The sequence below is a fragment of the Cnephaeus nilssonii genome (assembly GCF_951640355.1).
Source record: "Cnephaeus nilssonii genome assembly, chromosome: X".
Lineage (NCBI taxonomy): Eukaryota > Metazoa > Chordata > Mammalia > Chiroptera > Vespertilionidae > Cnephaeus > Cnephaeus nilssonii.
In genome coordinates, this window is record NC_137071.1 from 71,252,807 (window position 1) to 71,272,857 (window position 20,051).

The 20,051-nt window shown below is 39.1% G+C and overlaps 1 protein-coding gene across 1 annotated transcript in view; it reads left to right on the forward strand.

Moving 5' to 3' along the window:
• Positions 1-10,835: 10,835 nt before the first annotated feature.
• The window catches only part of IL1RAPL2 (interleukin 1 receptor accessory protein like 2), a gene marked incomplete at both ends in the record, with an annotated part of 1,477,463 nt that continues 1,468,247 nt past the window's right edge, over positions 10,836-20,051 (forward strand). Inside the window, one exon of the mRNA XM_079764395.1 lies at positions 10,836-10,917. Within this exon, the coding sequence (XP_079620521.1) occupies positions 10,836-10,917 (82 nt within the window). The remainder of the gene's footprint in view (positions 10,918-20,051) is intronic.

Sequence of the window (20,051 nt, forward strand, 5' to 3'; positions counted from 1 at the left end):
TTCCTTTGCCCTAGGACAGTGGTCGGTAAACTGCGGCTCGCGAGCCACATGCGGCTCTTTGGCCCCTTGAGTGTGGCCCTTCCACAAAATACCATGTGTGGGCGTGCACTTACAGTGCAATTGAAACTTCGTGGCCCATGCGCAGAAGTCGGTTTTCGGCTCTCAAAAGAAATTTCAACCGTTGCACTGTTGATATTTGGCTCTGTTGACTAATGAGTTTGCCGACCACTGCCCTAGGAGATATATCCCCAAACATATTGCTATGAGAGATGTCTGAGATTTTTTTGCCTATGGTTTCTTCTAGGATCTTCATGGTTTCATGACTTGTATTTAAGTCCTTTATCCCTATTGAGTTTATTTTTGTGGATGGTGCAAAATTGTTGGTCTAGTTTCATAATTTTTTCTGCATGTATCTGTACAATTGTCAAAACACCGTTTATTATTAAACCGACTGTCTTGACTCCATTGTATGATCTTGCCTTATTTGTCAAATATTAATTGAGTGTAATGTCTTGGGTAGATTTCTGGGTTCTCTGTTCTGTTCCATTGATCTATATGCCAATTCTTGTACCAGCAACTGGCTCTTTTGATTATAGTGGCTTTTAGTCTAACTTGACATCTGGTATTGTGATTCCTCCAACTGTTTTCTTCTTTCTCAAGATAGCTGTGGCTTTTTGGGGCTTTTTTTGGTTCCATATAAAGTTTTGGAGTATTTGTTCTAGAACTGTGAAATATGGTGTTGGTATTTAAATAGGGATTGCATTGAATCTATAGATTGATTTGGGTTCTATGGACATTTTCATGATGTTTATTCTACCAACCCATGAACACAGGATATTGTTGCCCAGGTTTATATCTTCCTCTATCTCTTTTTTCAATGTCCTATAGTTTTCCAAGTACAAGTCTTTTACCTCCTTGGTTAAGTTTACTCCTAATTATCTTAATTTTTTTTTGCAATGGTAAATGGAATTGTGTGTTTTTTTGTTTGTTTGTTTCTCTTTCTGAGAATTCATTATTGGTGTATGAAAATGCCATCTATTTCTGGGTGCTAATTTTGTATCCTGCTATATTGCCAAATTCCTTTAAGTTTAGTAGGTTTTTGGTGCAGTCTTTAGGGTTTTCTATATACAATATCATGTCATCTGCAAATAATGTGAGTTTTATGTCCTTCTTTCTAATTTGGATGCCTTTATGTTTTCTTTCTCTCTCATTGCTGTGGCTACAACTTTCAGTACTATATTGAATAAGAGTCATGAAAGCAGACATACCTGTCTTGTTCTTGTTCTTAGGGGATATGGTTTTAGTTTTTGCTCATTATGTATGATGTTGGTGGTAAATTTGTGTTATATCATCTTTATTATGTTGAAGTATGATCTCTCTGTTCTCACTTTGCTGAGAGCTTTTATAAAAAACTAGAGGCCCAGTGCATGAAATTCATACACTGGTAGGGTCCCTAGGCCCGGCCAGCAATCAGGGCTGATCTGTGGGGTGACTGGCAGGATGATTGGGGACCTTGCCCAGCCTGGTGCTGCCTGCTCGTTGGTCCCACCCCCTGCTGCTGTGGCCAGTCACTTCCCTCTGTGGGGTGACCAGCGGGGTAGTCAGGGGGGCCCCATTCATAACTGCCTTGGCTGGCCTGAGGCCTGTGGGCTGTGGGAAGCTCCTGCGTTGAGTGTCTGGTGGTCAGTGCACAACATACTGACTGGTCGTTCTACTGTTCGTTCTGACATTTGGTCGATTTGCATATCAGGCTTTTATTATATAGGATGGGTGCTGTATTTTGTTGAATGCTTTATCTGTGTCTATTGATATGATCATGTGATTTGTGTATTTCAATTTGTTTATGTGATGTATCACGTTTATTGCTTTGCTAATATTGTACCAGCCTTGCATCCCTGGAATAAATCCCACTTGGTCATGATGTATAATCTGTTTAATATATTGCTGGATCTGATTTGCTAATATTTTCTTGAGAATTTTAGCATCTATGTTCATCAGTGTTATTGGCCTGTAATTCTTTTTCTTTGTAGTGTCTTTATCTGGTTTTGGAATTAGGATAATGCTGGCCTCATAAAAAGAGTTTGGAAGTGTGCCTTCCTCTTGGATTTTTTTGGAATAGTTTGAGGAGGATATGTGTTAGTTCTTCTTTGAATGTTTGGTAAAACTCCCCTGTGAAGCCATCTGGACCAGGGTTTTGCTTTCTGGGAATTTTTTATTTCTGCTCCAATGTCATCAGTTGTTATTGGCCTTTTCAGATTTTCTGATTCTTCCTGGTTCTGTTTTAAAATATTGTATTTTTCTAAGAATTTGTCCATTTCTTCACATTGTCCAGCTTGTTGGCATAGAGTTGTTCATAGTATTTTTTTATAAATCCTTTGTATTTCTGTGTTGTCAGTTGCTATATCACCACTTTCTTTTCTGTTTTTTATTTTATTTTATTTTTTTATCTTCACTCTTTGTTTCTTGATGGTTCTGGCTAAAGGTTCATCTATCTTGTTTATCTTCTCAAAGAACCAGCTCTTGTTTTTATTGATGTTTTGGAATAGTTTGAGGAGGATAGATGTTAGTTCTTTTGTATTGTTTTTAGTCTCTATGTCATTTATTTCTGCTCTAGCCTTTATTATTTCCTTCTTTGTACTTACTCTAGGCTTTTCTTGTTCTCTTTCTAATTCTTTAACTTTTAGGGTTAAATAGTTTATTATTAAATTTTCTTGTTTTTTTTTTGTGTTGTTTGTTTGTTTGTTTTTGAGGTAGGCCTGTAGTGCTATGAACTTTCGTCTCAGGACTGCTTTCACTGTCCCATACATTTGAGGTTGTTGTGTGTTTAATTTCATTTTCTTCTAGGAAGTTTTTTATTTATTTCGTGATCTCATTGGTGACCCACTTATTATTTAATAACATGTTTTTGAGCCTCCATATGTTTGAATATTTTTGAGTCTTTTTATTGTAGTTGATTTCTAATTTCCCATTGTGATCTGAGAAGATACTTGATATTATTTCAATCTTCTTGAACTTATAGAGACTTTTTTGTGTCCTCACATGTTGTCCATCTTTGAGAATGACCCATGTATACTTGAGAACTATATATATTCTGCAGCTTTGTGGTGAAATGTTCTATAAATGTCAATTAAATTCATCTGATCCAGTGTGTCCTTTAGAGTCTCTGTTTCCTTGTTAATTTTTTTGTCTGGAAATCTATCCAGTGAAGTCAGTGAGGTGTTAAAGTCCCCTACTATGACTATGTTGCTGTCAATCTCTCCCTTAATGTCTTCTAAAAGTTTATTAAATATACACTTAGGTGCTCCTATATTGGGTGCATATATGTTTACCAGGGTTATACATTCTTGTTAGGTCAATCCCTTTAGTATTACATAGTGCCCTTTATTGTGATGGCATTCATTTTGAAGTCTTATTTTGTCAGATATGAGTATTGCTCCCCCACCATTTTTTTTTGTTTGTTTCCATTTGCATGGAAAATTTATTTCCATCCCTTCATTCTCATCCTGTGTGAGTCTTTTGTTCTGAGGTGAGTCTCTTGTAGATAGCATATATTTGGTTAATGTTTTGTATCATTTCAGCTACCTATGTCTTTTGATTGGAGCATTTAATCCATTTACATTTAAGGTTATTATTGATAGGCACTTATTTATTTTCATTTTAATTCTGTATGCCTATGTTTCTATCTCTCTATTTCTTCTTCTCATTACAGCCATTCCTTTAGCATTTCTTGTAGTGCTGGTTTGGTGTATATCTTGGTTTCAGATTCTTGCTTTGCATTACCTTGAATACTTCATGTCATTCCCTTCTGGCCTGTAGAGTTTCTGATGAGAAATCAGCTGACAGCTTTATGGGAGCTCCTTTGTTGTAGCAAATTGTTTTTCCCTTCTTGCCTTTAAGATTCTCTCTTTATCTTTAACTTTTGGAATTTTAATTATGATGTGTCAGGGTTGGGCCTATTAGAGTTCTTTTTGCTTGAGACTCTCTGTGCCTCCTGAAGTTGTGTAACTTTTTGCTTCACCAGGTTAGGTTACTTTCTGCCATTATTTCTTCAAACACATTCTCTATCCATTGGTCACTTTTCTACCCTTGAGGTATTCTCATAATGTGAATATTGTTATACCAGGTGTACTGGTTAGTAATGCGGATTTTGTAATCAAAGAAAACATGATAATTTCAAGAAAAACATCAAAAGTGCTTTATTCAAAGTAATGTCCATCACTAGCTACACATTTTCCCCATCTTTCAGGTAATTTGTGGATACTGTCTCAATAGAACTTTTCTGGTTTTGAGGCAAACCTTTCAGAGACCCAACTTTCCACTTCTTCATATGTTTTGAAGTGCTGTTCAGAAAGTGTGTGTGCCATCGATCAGAACAAGTGGTAATCTGAAGGAACACGGTCTGGTGAATACAGCGGGTGGGTTAATACTTCCCAGGCAAGATATTTTAACTGGTTTTAAAGTGTGTGATGGTGTGTTATCATGAAGCAAAATTACTTTGCCATGTCTTCTGCCCATTCTGGTCATTTTACAATCAAAGCGTGGTTCAAATTGATTATTTGTTGTTGGTAGCAATCAGTATTAATGGTTTCACCTGGTTTTAGAAGCTCATACTACACCACACCTTCCTGATCCCACCAAATGCAGAGCATTGTCTTCTTTCTGAAGCAATTTGGCCTTGCAGTCAATGTTGATGGTTGACCTGGATCAACCCATGATTTTGTGCATTTGGGATTCTCAAAATAAATCAATTTTTCATTGCCAGTCACAATTCAATGCAAAGAAAGACTTTTTTCTTGCCATTGAAGCAACATTTTACTGATGACTTTTCGGTTTTCCATTTGTCTTTTGTTCAGTTGATGTGGCACCCATTTTCCTTCCTTTAAAATCTTTCCCATTGCTTGTAAATGATCAGAAATTGTTTGCTGAGCAACGTTTAATCTTTCTGCAAGTTGTTTTTGAGTTTGACATGCATCTTCATCCAATAATGCTTGTAATTGTTGGTCTTCAAACTTTTTCGGTTGACCTGGATGTTCTTTATCTTTCACATCAAAATCATCACTTTTAAAGCGTTTAAACCAGCATTCACAAGTATCTTGAGATGGAGCATGTTTACCATAAGCTTCCCGAAGTATACTATAACTTCCAGCAGCACTTTTCTTCAAAATAAAGTAATGAAATAAAACTTCCCACAAATGCTCTTTTTGGCATGAAATTTGACATTTTTAAGAGTAAAAATATCTATGATGTTAACACCTTCAGAAAATTTAACATATGAAGTTTTGAAGCTTGCTGTCAATACAACAAAATAGCATACATATCAAATTGCATATATATCAATATATGTGTAACTCCATCTATTGAAAAAAAATCGTAATATCCAGTACACCTGGTGTTTCATGTTGTCCCACAGCTCCCTTAAGTTGTCCTTCTGTGTTTTTTTTTTTTATTTCTTTTTTTCTTTTTGGTTCTCTGAGTGATTTTCTCTACCCTGTCTTTTGATTCACTGGTCTGATTTTTGGCTTCCCCTAATCTGCTGTATATTCCTTCCAATGTGTTCTTTATTAGTGCTATGTTATTCTTTATTTCAAACAGGTCTTTTTATAGTTACTATATCTTTTTCTCCTGTTGTTGAGCATGCTTTCCATCATTATCCTGAACTCTATATCTGATAAATTTCTTATCTCCATTTCATTTATCTCTTCTTCTGGAGAATTATTCTTTCATTTGGGGCTTGTTTTTTGTCTGCTCATTTTATCTGCCTGTTTGGGTTTGTGTCTATGTATTAGGTGGATCTGCTATGACTCCAAATCTGTACTGCAGGAAAATGTCAGACGCTGTTTCTGACTGGCCCTGAGTACCCTGTTTGGCGCTATCTGCCATCTACAGCTTGTGGCTCCCTCTGCTGGGGCTTGGTATCTTTGGAAAGGATCAAGATGTGCACAAGGTCTGATTCTCCTAGCCCCAGGCCCAGAATTAAATCAGGCAAGGACTCAAAGCCTCCAGAGACCTGCCTCTGCCTGCCTTCTCATTGTTAATTCAGCCTTGATTAGCCTTAGGCTGTTGACCACAGGGTTGGGTGAGAGGTTTCTGAACAGGGTGGGAAAGTTGCTTCTGTCTATAGGCTGATTGTTATTCTTTGTCTCTTAATGTGCCTCAGAAACTCCACAGGGAGGGACAAGGGGTTTTACAATAGGGTGGTGCAATTGCTTCCCCCCCCATCCCCAGGCAAAGCTGCCTAGATGGTAAAAGTCTGCAGGAGAAAGATGTGCTTTGCAGTATGAGGGAATGATTCAGCACAGGAAACTTGGGTGTCTGCCTTTTGAGCTCTAATCCTAGAGCCCCTACCCTGGCTTCTGCTCATATAGCTTCAGTCTACTCTGTCCTCCCTCTGCCAGAGCCCAAGGTGAATGGCAGGCTGCACATAAAATTTTGTGTGTTGACCCTTTAAGTGCGTGCCTACAATTTCAGCTGTCTCTCCCTGGCAGACAGCAACTCTGTTGCTTTTCACTGCCAGATGTGTGGGCACTTTTCTCAGTGCTGGTGCTCTGGGCTGGGGGTCCAAGCTTGAGGTTTAGACCCCAGGGTTCTCAGTGGGAAACCGCCCCCCCCCACAGCTGCGATATCCCTCTGTAACTTCAGTTGCTGTCTGTGGGAACACAGCCAGCCCATTGTGCCTCTGCACTTCCTACTAGTCTCTATGCTGTCTCCACTTTTGTCCTTAGTTATCAGGGTTCTCTCCAGCTAGTCTTTAGTTGATTATTCAGGATGGTTTTTCAGTATTTTAGTTATAATTCCAATTTTGTCCTGGGTTTGTATCAGTGTAGCTTCCACTTATTCTGCCACCATTTTTTAATCTAGTTCAATTACATTTTTAAAAACTCTTGTTAAGCCAGGCTGGTGTAGCTCAATGGTTGAGTGTTGACCTATGAACTAAGAGGTCACAGCTTATTTCCCAGTTAGGGTGTGCCGGAGGCAACTGATCAATAATTCTCTATTATCATTGATGTTTCTATGTCTCTCTCCTTCTCACTTCCTCTCTCTAACATCAATACAACATTAAAAAAAAAAAAGCTTTTGTCAAGATTGCCCTGCTCATATCAGGTTTTAATACTCTAAGGAGAGGAATACTAATGGCTTCATTAGCCATTGTGCCAGCATCTTCAGTCTTCAGAATTCCTCATGTGGTCTTATGAGATGTTTAAATACTGACCTTAGGGAATCAGTAAACATAAAGCCCTCAGGAAAATACAAATTTCAGGAGTATTTAATATGTTTATAGCCACAGTAGGGGAAAGACTCTTTTTGAGAAAAAAAGTAGTTTTGAAATAACTGAATGGTATCATAATTGACATCTTATAATGTATTATACTTACTCCTGTACACTTTCTTCACACAACAGTAAGTAGATTGTAAAATCATGATGAGGAAAAAGTTATAATGTAATAGACTAAAATTTCAGTGTAAGGTTTCCAGGGGATAACTTGAGCTGCTTCTGACACTTTTAGCATTTAAATAGATGTGTGGAACCTCATGTTAGGAACTCAGTGGTCACAATTCTGAGATACTCCTTGAGCAATTATTATATTTCAGGTGGGTTGCTGTTGCAGTTGAGCACTGCTGATTGATTGCACTGGCCTTTCTTTGTGACTATTTGAATTGTCATTATGGCAGAATTTCCCTTTCAGTGGGAAACCTGAATCCGTTATTGAAAATGCTACAAAACACTTCTCTTACTCTATATTCCCTTAGCACTTGACATAACAGATTGTTCTTCACTGTCTTGCATTTGACTAAGCACTCTAGTATGCATGCATCTTCGCACTTAGTTATAGCTCTTTGAAGGCAAGGAGTGACGTTTTATAATCCTAGACTTGGTTTATGACTTCCATAGACTCTAACTTCTAGGAGAAAAAAATAGTTTAATAGTGGTTAAGAGCTAGGGTTTTCTAGTCACACAGACCTAAATTCAACTCCTTTTTTCCCCTTAATTTACTATTGTTGTGACCATTGGTAAGTTATAAGTGTCAGTTTTTGAAAAGTGAAATGAAGATTATAACACCTCATGAGGTCATTGATGGGGTAAAATACTATATAACAGTTTAGCACAGTGTTTGGCACACACAAAATACTCAATAAATTATAAGTATTATATTACTACTACTACTACTACTACTACTACTACTACTAGAGGCCCAGTGCATGAAATTTGTGCATGGGTAGGGTCTCTAGGCCTGGCCAGTGATCAGGGACGATTGGGGCTTTCCAGCTGCCGGCCGGGGCCTTCCTTCATTCCACGCCACCCCCTGGTGGTCAGCGCATGTCATAGTGATTGGTCGAACTCCCAAGGGGACAGCTTGCATATTAGCCTTTTATTATATAGGATTATTACTATTATTATAGAATATAATAGTTATTCTTCAAAATTTGTTGAATTAACTCTCTTGTGGAACAGGTTTGGAAAATATAGATTTGAAAACTTGATATGTCCACTTTTTATAATCCTCACTGATTTTAATTGACAAAAATGGGAGTACCCTATATAATAAAACCCTAATATGCAAATTGACCAAACAGCAGAACGACTGGCAGAACGACTTGTTGCTATAACACGCACTGACCACAAGGGGGAAGATGCTCAATGCAGGAGCTGCCCCCAATGCAGGAGCTGCCCCCAGCCCACCACCCAGCAGCGGCAGCAGGGGGCGGAGCTGGCGAGTGGGCGGCACCAGGCCACCAGCCAAGGTGGGTGTGAGTGGTTAATTTGATAACTGAGTGAATACAACAGGAAGAATTAAATCAAATGAATCCATGTTTTTATCAAAATCACTGGGGGTGATATAAGTTCTAAACAGAGCGACAAGATAGAAGAGCTACAATCTGTCTATGGTTCAGGAAGATTTTGAATAACAAGCCTTCTTTCAAAGTCCAGAGCCTACATAATCTTCTGAGCTCAAAATCAGACAGTTTGAGTTTCTGTAAAACAAAGAACTGCGTGGAGTTCATAATGGCCTTTTCAGAGTCTTGGTTTGGGTTCTTCAAAAATCATGCCCAAAGGCAAGCATTTGGATGTAAGTATTTTATTTAGGAGGTGATCCCAGGAAGTACTTCAAGGGAATGACAAAGTCAGACTGGGTTCTTTATCTTGTTCCAGTGGTACAGGGGAAGTTCAGAGTGTCAACTGGCAAAGAAAGCCTGTCTTCATTATCAAAAGATGACCTCCTCTTACTTCAAAACTCTCATTGTCTATTGATGCAGTGGGGGGGGGGGTGGGATGATAAGAAACTAGCTGCATTGGGTAGCTGAACTGGTGGCCTTAGCACCAAACTCGGGAAGTTTTCTGAATTTAGGATATCAAGTGGATCTTTGCAATCAATTATGGGAAGAGAGGATTCCACCCAACACTTGATATCATCTTATTACTTTTACATTCTGGGTAAGGTTCTGAACCTTGAGGAATAAACCAGTTATTCAAGAAACAAATTTTTACATGGAATTCTGGATCTTTAAATGTTATCCAGAGGCTGCTCTTGCCTTTCCACTCAAGTTTGCTTTTATCCATTATTTCTGGGATCACTGTGGTTTCACCTTCATTTCCCTTTTGCCATTTTTATGTTTATGATGAACACAATGTAACTCTGTAGTGCTTATATTCTGATTCTGAAAGGATCCTAGATGAGTCCCCATATAGGTAACCAATTGACTGGAAAGTTTTAACTCAGTGGAACAAATGTTGTTGTTTTTTTAATACATTTTTATTGATTTCAGAGAGGAAGGGAGATGGAGAGATAGAAACATCAATAATGAGAGAGAATCATTGATTAGCTGCTTCCTGCATGCCCCGCACTGGGGACCAAGCCCACAACCCGGGCATGTGCCCTGCCCAGAATAGAACCATGACCTCCTGGTTCATAGGTTGACGCTCAACCACTGAGCGACACCAGCTGGGCTGTTTTTTTGTTTGTTTGTTTTAAAAATGGTTTTGTTTTCCCCCACAAATGGCTACTGATGGTCCTTTAGTCAATCCCTTTCTCTGTTATAGGTGGCGGGGGGTTGGGGAGAAGGTGCTTAACAACATCTCAGTCCAATTCAGTACTCTCAGATATTTTTGGTTTTAGAACAGTTTCATTCCCACTGTTTAAGATTCAGTACAGTTTATTTTAAAATGTCTGTTAAAGTTTAGTGAAATGCTTCCTTTCACACAAATAAACAAAACAGCTAAGTGCTGATCAGTCTTATGAATAAAACAAGCAAGTAGGTGAGCTAGAGAATGGCAGAATGAGATTTTAAGATTGGGTAGTCAGGAAAGGCCTTTTTGTAGGACTGAAATCAGTAAGATGAAGGAACTAAATGCATGAAGAGTGGGAAGGAATATCTCAGGAGAAGGACAAAATACAAAGGCCATGAGGGAGAAATTACCTTGGCATTCTCCAGGGACAAATAAAATGTCCATAGTGGCTGAAGCATAGCCAACAAGGAGAAAAGTTTTGGAAATAAGATTAAAAACAAGCAAACAAGCACATAACTGGAGCCCCACCAGCAGGCAGTTAAAAGTCTAATGGAAGGAGTTCAGATTTTACTGTAAATCTAGTGGGAAGCCACTGGAAAGTTCTAAGCAGGAAGATTTGTCATAATTCAACTGTTAACAATGTTTTCTTCCATTGCATAAAAATAAACCAGAAGTCACCAGAAGGTCATTGTTTCTGTAATGCATCTTTGAGATATGTGAAATTATAGTTGCTGTTTGTTGAAATCAAGATCTGTGACTCAAAAACTTAATATCTTTTTTTTTTTTTTTTTTTTTTTTTTTACTTTTCAGCTGCCAAGGAAAGTGAACCATGAAGCCACCATTTCTTTTGGCCCTTGTGATCTGTTCTGTATTCAGCAAAAATTTGAAGATGGTATCAAAGAGAAACTCTGGTAAGTTGCTGGCAACTTTTCACAACATTTTTTTTTTGGTTTAAAAAAGTATGGTTTTTGAACATCCAGAGAGTATCTTTGCCTTTAACTATGAATATCTTTAAACAGAAGCACTTGTATTCCAGCCATGTTGCAAAGTAGCCAAAATGAAAATGAGATTTTAGCCTACCACTGAGAAAATGTTGGGAAACCAGTGGAATTTTGTTCAACTTCAATTACAGTATACCCTCAGTGGACAAAGAAATGTTAAGGGCCTACTTAGGGTTGATTAAATTTGCTAGTGAATATACACCTGGGAGCAAATATTTGCAAATGAAAAGACAGGAAACCTTTAAAAATATATATCCTTTACTCCTAATTGAGTGTGCAGCATTACAGTTTAAATGAAAGCTTTTGACAAATATCAGTGAGCTTTAGCTCCTCACATTTTACATTTGTACAAAATTCCTAACAGGCAGAGATTTAAAGACTCCAAGTTCAGATATATTAGCTAATAGCCTAAAGAGGAATTTCTTAAGAAAAAATATCTATTCCTAGAACATGGTGGTGTGGCAGGCAGTCATGATTGAACTAAGAGATTAGCTGTAGCCAGGAGATATTCCAATCAAAGCTTAATCATTGTTTAATAATACTTAGATATATGTGTCTTTCAGCTTTGATTATACATTCTAGCTATAATTACAAACCATGCATGAGATTTTAAGAATCGATTTTCTGTCTGTAATCATTCTAGTAATACATTGAGGAATGTATTATTAATATAGAAACAAAAAAAAACCTGTGATGGGGCTTTCTGTTGACTTCTAATTCAGTTATTTCCTAGAATTAAATGTATCTTCTTTCTCATTTAGTATAAAACCCAGACAATAAAGTACATGATTATTTTTCAAAGCAGTAAATGCTGGCTGGAGCCTGGACTTTGGTTAATGTCTATTTTCTGTGGTGAGAGTACTTGCTAATTGAAGTAGCTAAAGAATAGTATTGTTCTTCAGTTGATAGAATATTAGTCTTTCACAAAAGTGGGTCACATGTTATAAAATAGAGCAAAGCCGAAGTGCAAAGCATTCTGGAATGGTAAAGGTAGGGCAATATATTGGCTTTTTCTCCACTTAAACACTTATGTATGTATTTAACATATTAGTGTATTTTGTGACTTTCAGTTATAATTGTGTGTAACATTTTACTTATACTATCTTCAATTTGCCATATTTTACATGGCTGCCTTTCCTTGCCTTACTTTTGAAGTTACATTTTCATTTTCTCTCTTGGTTCAGATTGATTATTTCTAAAGTAAAATATTTGGAGATATTATTACTTACTAGCAAATGTAACCTGTTGGGCCAGACACCATTTTTCTCACTTTGTTGCATTATAATGTCTGTATCAGAGTCGGAACAAAAATAAAAGAATTGAGACCTTTAAAAGTTATCTATATTATGGTAGCTTAATTCTGATAAAATCCAAACTGAAAAAATGAACACAATTGCTATCATCGTATTCTTGTTTTCTTGGTTCGCTTATTATTTATGGAGAAAAAGGCTGTTAAAAATGTATATACATAGAGAAAGTTAAAAGATTAACTTTTTTAATGCTTTGTCCCTTTATTCTTTAGTTATGAAATGTGAGACTGTGGCTTTCTAGGGGTTCGCAGCTTTGTCTTCTTAGTGTGGCCAAGTAGTATCATATTTGCAGTGAGCTTTAGTGAAGAAACATTACCTGAACAGATATACCCAAGAGTGAATGTGTTTGAATTATTTTAGTCTCCATTCCCCCACATACCTACTAGGACAATAGGAATTATAACATTGGAACAAAAATTTTCCTACAGGTCTTGGAAGTAGAGATGATTTGAATGCAATTGGTCTTTTTTCTTATGCCTTTCTGCTTTTATTTATGGTGTACATGGAGTAGGCAGGGAAGACTAATAGTATGATGTTGTTCGGTGCATATCTCTCTGTATGATATTTGTTTTTAAATTTCAAAATACAGTAACAAAAAACAAGCATGGGTGAATAAAGACATCCTAAGTTGCCCATAGCTGATGAAAAGGTGTGGGGGGGTGTATTTTGGAGCAGTTCTTTTTACTCTTTCCTTCTCTATAGCCACTCTCATCATAACCCCCTTCCCAGATCCTACATTTCTGCTATATTATTTTATGCAGAAAATAGATTATTTGCCTTCTTATTATGATATTCCTTGTGGAGAATATTAAAAATCACTTTGCAGATATGTTGTAAAAATTTTTTGTTTTATGTAGTCTGTGAGGTTCTTTGGCCTTTGCCAATTAAAGAGATAAAAATTCAAGCTTAGTTGTTCTTGGAATCACCAATGGGACTCAGAACTTTTACTTTTTTCCCCTCCTTCCCTTCCTCCAAGTTGAAAAATGAGGAATGTGCCCTTTACTCATTTACATTTATAACTGCCAGATGTGAAGCCAATTATAATGATTTCTGTGCATTTCATTATAGACAGGGTTCCTTTTTTTGCTAAGATACCTAAAACTACTGATGCCAAGGGCCTCCCTTATGCACAAGACAAAGGACCAAGGAATGGAAGTTTCTTCTTCTATACTTGTCAATCAAAGAAAAAAAAATCACTCAGGTTTTTTTTTAAATATCTGGTCTGGGCACATGTTGAAACAGACCTCTTGGTTTCTAGTAGTACACATTTTTTAAGAAGCTGAAGCACAGGCTCTATATCTAGGTAATACTCATTCATACTGGGCAAGCCCAACCATCAACCCTGGCTAGAAAAACAGCAAAGCTGGCTCTGCGATTCCATCTAGGGCTTGGTTGCATTAGAATATACCAAAATTCACATCATCTAATTTTAAGGACTGTAACTGATTGTCAAGTGTGGGCTTGTTATCTTCTTCACAGAGTACTCATAAAGTACTTCACAGAGTACTCATAATGCTATAGCATCGGCATTCCCTAAATTTAGGACTAATAGATAAGTTCAGTCTACTCTCTGAACAATATGTTTATATTACTTAAAGGTGTCATTCTTTATGGTAGGTAATCCTACATAATAAAATGGTAATATGTAAATTACCATCACTCCGCTACGCCCACGATTGGGCCAGCAGGAGGCGCAGGGGGCGGGACTCAGGGTGGCCGGGGTAGCTGATTGGGCCAGCATCTGTGCCATGGCTGCGCCGGAGGCTTTCGGAAGGCCTGGTGCACCGGCGGACAGCTGGCCAGCTCCCCCGCGATCAAAAGCCAAAGCGGGGGAGCTGGCCGGCTGTCTGCTCCGGCACAAGGCCTTTTGAAAGCCTCTGCCGCGCCGGAGGCTTTCGGAAGGCCTGGTGCACAGGCGGAGAGCTGGCCAGCTCCCCCGCGATCCAAAGCCAAAGCGGGGGAGCTGGCCGGCTGTCTACTCCGGCACAAGGCCTTTCGAAAGCCTCCGCCGCGCCAGAGGCTTTCGGAAGGCCTGGTGCACCGGCGGACAGCCAGCCCGCTGGTGCACCAGGTGCATGATTAAATCATGCACTGGGCCTCTAGTTGGTTAATATCTTGCTTGACAAAGGCTAATGGCAGAAATGCCCAATAGAGGACAGGTGTCAAACTAATTTTTAATAAAATGAATAGGATAAATAGCTTTCCTTCAAGAAGAGATCACCCAAGGGCTTGTATTTGCCTATTTATTTTTACCTAAAAAATCATGTCCCCAGAGTATTCCTGGATTTTATTGGCGGGCGGGGGGTTATTGAACTGTCACCTTCGCTTTTCTCTGACTTTTGTTGTTGCTGCTGCTACTGCAGCAACAGGAAAATGTGAACTGTGTTAATGCAATTGTGGTATTCGGTTCTCCCAGCCTAAATCTCCATATCAGAGGAGAAAGGAAAAGGTAACCAGTTTGATGAGAGGGTATGTTGAATTCTGAACTCAAATTGGGTTATCTTGTAGTCAATACATCTGAAGGATGACCATAATAAAGCAACTTCTTAGTGATCTGGTGTTTGAAGGAAAATTGCAGTTACAAAAATATCTTAATCAACTAGAAAAATATAGTCTCTACTGGTAAGGAGGATGTGAAGGCCTGCTGGCACACAGTAGGTACTTATAGATACATTTTGGATCAACTTGAACAAAAACATTCAATTCCATATAATGAAAAAATAGCTTTACCTGAGGCTTTGACTTACAGGTTTATAGACTTACGAAATTTTCTGATTGTTGATGAGAGGATAGCAATTTGTTCTCATGAGAAATTTGATTTTAGAATTTCCAATCAGATGACTGAAGAAGACCATAAAGGCAGAAATAAAGGTTATATGAGTCTATATCTATGGCAAAACCCAGAAAATGTTTCTCAAGTAACTTCCAAGTGTAAACAAAATAACTTTTTGTGAAATTGGTTGTTATATAATTAAAAATAAAACAAAATCTGCTTTGACTACTTAAAAAGGAGATAAAATGTTTTATTTTAAAATGGTGCTTAAAAGTAATGTTTCTCTGAAAATATTCACATTGTGCATTTATCTGTGGAGTGCAAGAGCACTAGATTAGAAGTTAAAAGATCAACAAAGTGCTACTGAATCTCATCTCCTAAATTTATTCTAATAGTGCAAACTTCAAGGGGAAAATACCATCACATGATCTCTTTTTAATTGAAAGTGATAATTAAGTCTTGATAATTTTATCTTTATAATTATGTTGAATTCCATAAAGGACACTAGATCTTGGAAGGAAGGGAAATTGGTATTGGAGGATTGGCTGGGCCTGGCCATTGGAAATGGTATAGGAGTCTATTAAACTTTGGAGTATAGGACAAAGTTGACAGCATGTAAGAAGTAGTCAGGGATGAGAGAGATTAGTCAGAAAGAATTTATGGCCAGAACGGAGCTGAATGAAATTCACACATATTGAAGAAGTAGAAGGGCAAATAATTTTAGGATTCTCGGTCTTTGACTTTCATGTGGCCAAAGGTATAGCCAGTCATGATATACTATTTAATTTACTTTATGTAAGCATTCCACTAGTTCTGGGGGCGGGGGGGTGGGCAGGGAGAGAAAATAAATAAAAATTCCCTTGTTCCATAATACTTAATCTCATTGGGATAAATAAATGACTAAGCAAATTATGCTAACCTGATGGACCACTGTATAGGTATTAAAATGACCAGTATTTAGGCCAAATTCATACACAGAAATGTGAATATAAATAAATTAAGCAAAAAAAAACCAAAAACACCCAGATTGCGTCCTGGCTGGTGTGGCACAGTTGGTTGGAGCATAGTCCCATATACCAAAAGGTTGCAAGTTTGATTCTAGGTCAGGACACATACCTAGGTTGTAGGTACGATTCCCATTTGGGGCAATACAGGAAGGCAGCCAATTGATGTTTCTCTCTCACATTGAAATTTCCCTCCCTCCCTCCCTCCCTCCCTCCCTCCCTCCCTCCCTCCCTCCCTTCCCCTTTCTCTAAAGTCAATAAGCATGTCTTCGGGTGAGGATAAAAACAAACAAACAAAAAATAAAACAAAATCCAGATCACAATGATTATTAAAAATATGCATTTACACTAATCAAAAATGAAAAAATTGAAATGATGTTTAGTATGTATAGTTAAATGATTTTTTTTCTACAAAGATTGCTTAAATGTATGATAAAAATATATATTTAAATGGGAGGAAATATTCTTACTGGGGATGCTTCACATATTAATCTCCTGTAGAATAATACAAGAGAATTTAATTCATTATTAAACTTGCACAGTACAGGCCTCCAAAGCTAGGGGATTCAGAGAAAGGCAGGGTCAATATTGGACTACTGTAGAAGATGAGGGGCTTAAAGGAAGCCTTGACAGCAGATAGAACCAGAGTGAGGAGGAACAAGGGAGGAGGGCATTTTCAGTAAGGAAGGAGGAGCACAGTGTAAGTAATGGAGATGGCAGGGAGTGAGGCACCTGTGTCTAGGGAGAAGTGTAAAAATTTGGATAGAATCTTTATTTAAATTTTTGAAAGATGCAACAAATTGTCCACTGAAGTCACTGTACCAAACCTGTATTTCCAACCCAGGAAAGGTCAGAGCCCTCTCTCATTACACATTTACTAAGTGAATATTCTTGATTAAAGAATGTTTGCCAATCTAAATCCAAATGAAAAAAAAAACCAAAACACTTCATTATTTACTAAAATCCCCATCTTGGCTATGATGAGTATGTTTCTTGGATTCAAAGAACATTGTGGGGGGGGGAAGAGAGAGAGAGAGAGAGAGAGAGAGAGAGAGAGAGAGAGAGAGAGAGAAGAAAGAAAGAAAGAAAGAAAGAAAGAAAGAAAGAAAGAAAGAAAGAAAGAAAGAAAGAAAAGAAAAGAAAGAAAGAAACATTTGAATCATCACTTGAAGACTAGCTGGAGAGAACCGTGATAACCAGAGAAAGGGAGAGAGGTTGAGAGAGGGAGTGTGAGAGATTAGCAAAGCAGCAAATCAATCTGGAAGGGGAAATCTCTGGCCATTCCATTAAGAGTTTGGGCAACAAAGAGCCGAAGCCGGTTTTGCTCAGTGGATAGAGTGTCGGCCTGCGGACTGGAAGGTCCTGGGTTCGATTCTGGTCAAGGGCATGTACCTTGGTTGCAGGCACATCCCCGGTAGGGGGTGTGCAGGAGGCAGTTGGTTGATGTTTCTCTCTCATCGATGTTTCTAGCTCTCTATCCCTCTCCCTTCCTCTCTGTAAAAAATCAAAAAAAAAAGAAAAAAAAAAGAAAAAAAGAAAGAGTTTGGGCAACAAAGTATGGCAGAGGAAGAGGAGAGCATGTGAATTAAGACCTGAGTTCATTATTTTACTTGCTGTACATATCAACAATATCTGATATGAATGAAATATTGAAGTCTTTTATGATACTGACCCTCTTTAAATGAAAATGTGTGGGTAATCAAGCTAATTAAAATATTTAATGAATTTAAAAGCAGGAAAGTCTGAAAACAATTCCATGTAGGGATCTTGTCCAATTCTGTAGCATTGCCCAAATACTGAAAGAAGTTGCCAAGCTTGGTATTGTGTTGGATTCATTGTTGTCTGTAATGGGAAAGAGTGAGAGAGAAGTAAGAATAAATTGAACATTCTATTAATTTTGATGTTGTAATTTAGCATATCAACAAGAACTGCCAAGAACTGTAGTGAATGGGCTCCTTTCTACTCTGTTTTGGAATAAAAGGATATTGTATATGCCAGAGTGGAGAGAAGCTTTGAATACATACGATTTCTGCTAGTTTAGTTTCTATCATAATCCAACTCATGTAGGCATGTTAGGCTAAAGTGCATCCCTTGTGGCTCTGTTGACTTCTACAGGTATAATTTGCTCTAAATGAAATATGTGCTCTGCAGAAGTACACCATTACTGCCTATTTAGTTTGGTCCCTGGAGAAAGCTGACATCCAGAGATTTCTTAAAATATGCATAACACTCCTGGTCCATTAGATGAATACTGAATATGCAGGTTTAAACTTTTGTTCATATTCTGAGTCTTGCCCTATTTTTGCTGCCATATATTTATCTGAAACTATCATAGAGAAGCATAATGCTTTGTGAGGATTGCATCAGAACTGATCTTCTCTAAAAAGATATGCCTTGAAATTCAGTGACCTTCCCCCAGGCTAACAAGAATCAGGCCCTGATACTCGCTGTGGATGTGACTTAGGAGAGCTGTATTTAAGTGTATTCTCCCTAAAGGGCTACAGACAAGAAAAACATGGTTTAAGAGGCACCCATTAAACATGTGAGATGCATGACACATATTTGGCATCACTGTTTTGTGGAGAAATGAGATAGTGGTTGCCTGGAACTAAATTCTGCTAGGAAATATATAATCATGACATTTATTAATTTACCAAACATATAAGCACACTATATAAAAAGCCCTGTGCTGGGTACCTTTAGGTGATCAGAAATAGAGCATGATTTTTGCTCCTAAGGAATTTAGTAAATCATAGGGGAAGGGAGAAACTAATAAGCATTGAGTGTAGCTATATGCCAGGCATTCTATATACATTATCCTATATAATAAAGAGGTAATATGCAAATTGGCCAATCACTCTAACACACAAGATGGCCGCCCACATGTGGTCAAAGATGGCTACCCCCATGTGGACACAAGATGGCCACCACAAGATGGCTGGCAGGGGAGGGCAGTTGTGGGCAATCAGGCCAGCAGGGGAGGGGAGTGGAGAGGGACCAGACCTGCAAAGGAGGGCAGTTGGGGGTGATCAGGCCTGCAGGGGAGGGCAGTTAGGGGTGACCGGACCAGCAGAGGAGGGCATTTGGAGGCGACCAGGCCTGCAGGGGAGGGCAGTTGGGGGGGGGACCAGGCCTTCAGGGGAGGGCAGTTGGGAGTGACCAGGCCTGCAGGGGAGGGCAGTTGGGGGGACCAGGCCTGCAGGGGAGGGCAGTTGGGGGGACCAGGCCTGCAGGGGAGGGCAGTTGGGAGTGACCAGGCCTGCAGGGGAGGGCAGTTGGGGGGGACCAGACCTGCAGGGGAGGGCTGTTGGGGGGACCAGGCCAGCAGGGGAGGGCAGTTGGGGGCGACCAGGCCTGCAGGGGAGGGCAGTTAGGAGCGACCAGGCTGGCAAGGGATGGCAGTTAGGGGTGACTGGGCCAGCAGGGGAAGGCAGTTGGGGTTGACCAGGGCTACAGGGGAGGATAGTTAGGGGTGACCAGGCCAGCAGGGGAGGGCAGTTAGGGACAATCGGGCCGGCAGGGGAGCAGTTAGGCATAGATCAGGCTGGCAGGGGAATGGTTAGTGGGTGATCAGGCTGGCAGGCAGAAGCAGTTAGGGGCAATCAGGCAGGCAGGCAAGTGAGTGGTTGGGAGCCAGCAGTCCTGGATTGTGAGAGGGATGTCCAACTGCCCGTTTAGGCTCGATCCCGGTGGACAGTCAGACATCCCTCACGGGGTCCCAGATTGGAGAGGTTGCAGGCTGGGCTGAGGGACACCCCGGCCCCGTGCATGAATTTTGTGCACTGGGCCTCTAGTTGCCTCATAAAGGCACTGAATTAGGTAGGTCAAACTATTGTCTCATTTTACAGATGAGGAAATTGAGGCTTTGAGTGGATAAATAATTTGAGCACTTTTATATAGCTAGTAAGGAGCAGAATCAGGAATTAAGCCCTGCTATAACTGACTCAATTGTCCTTC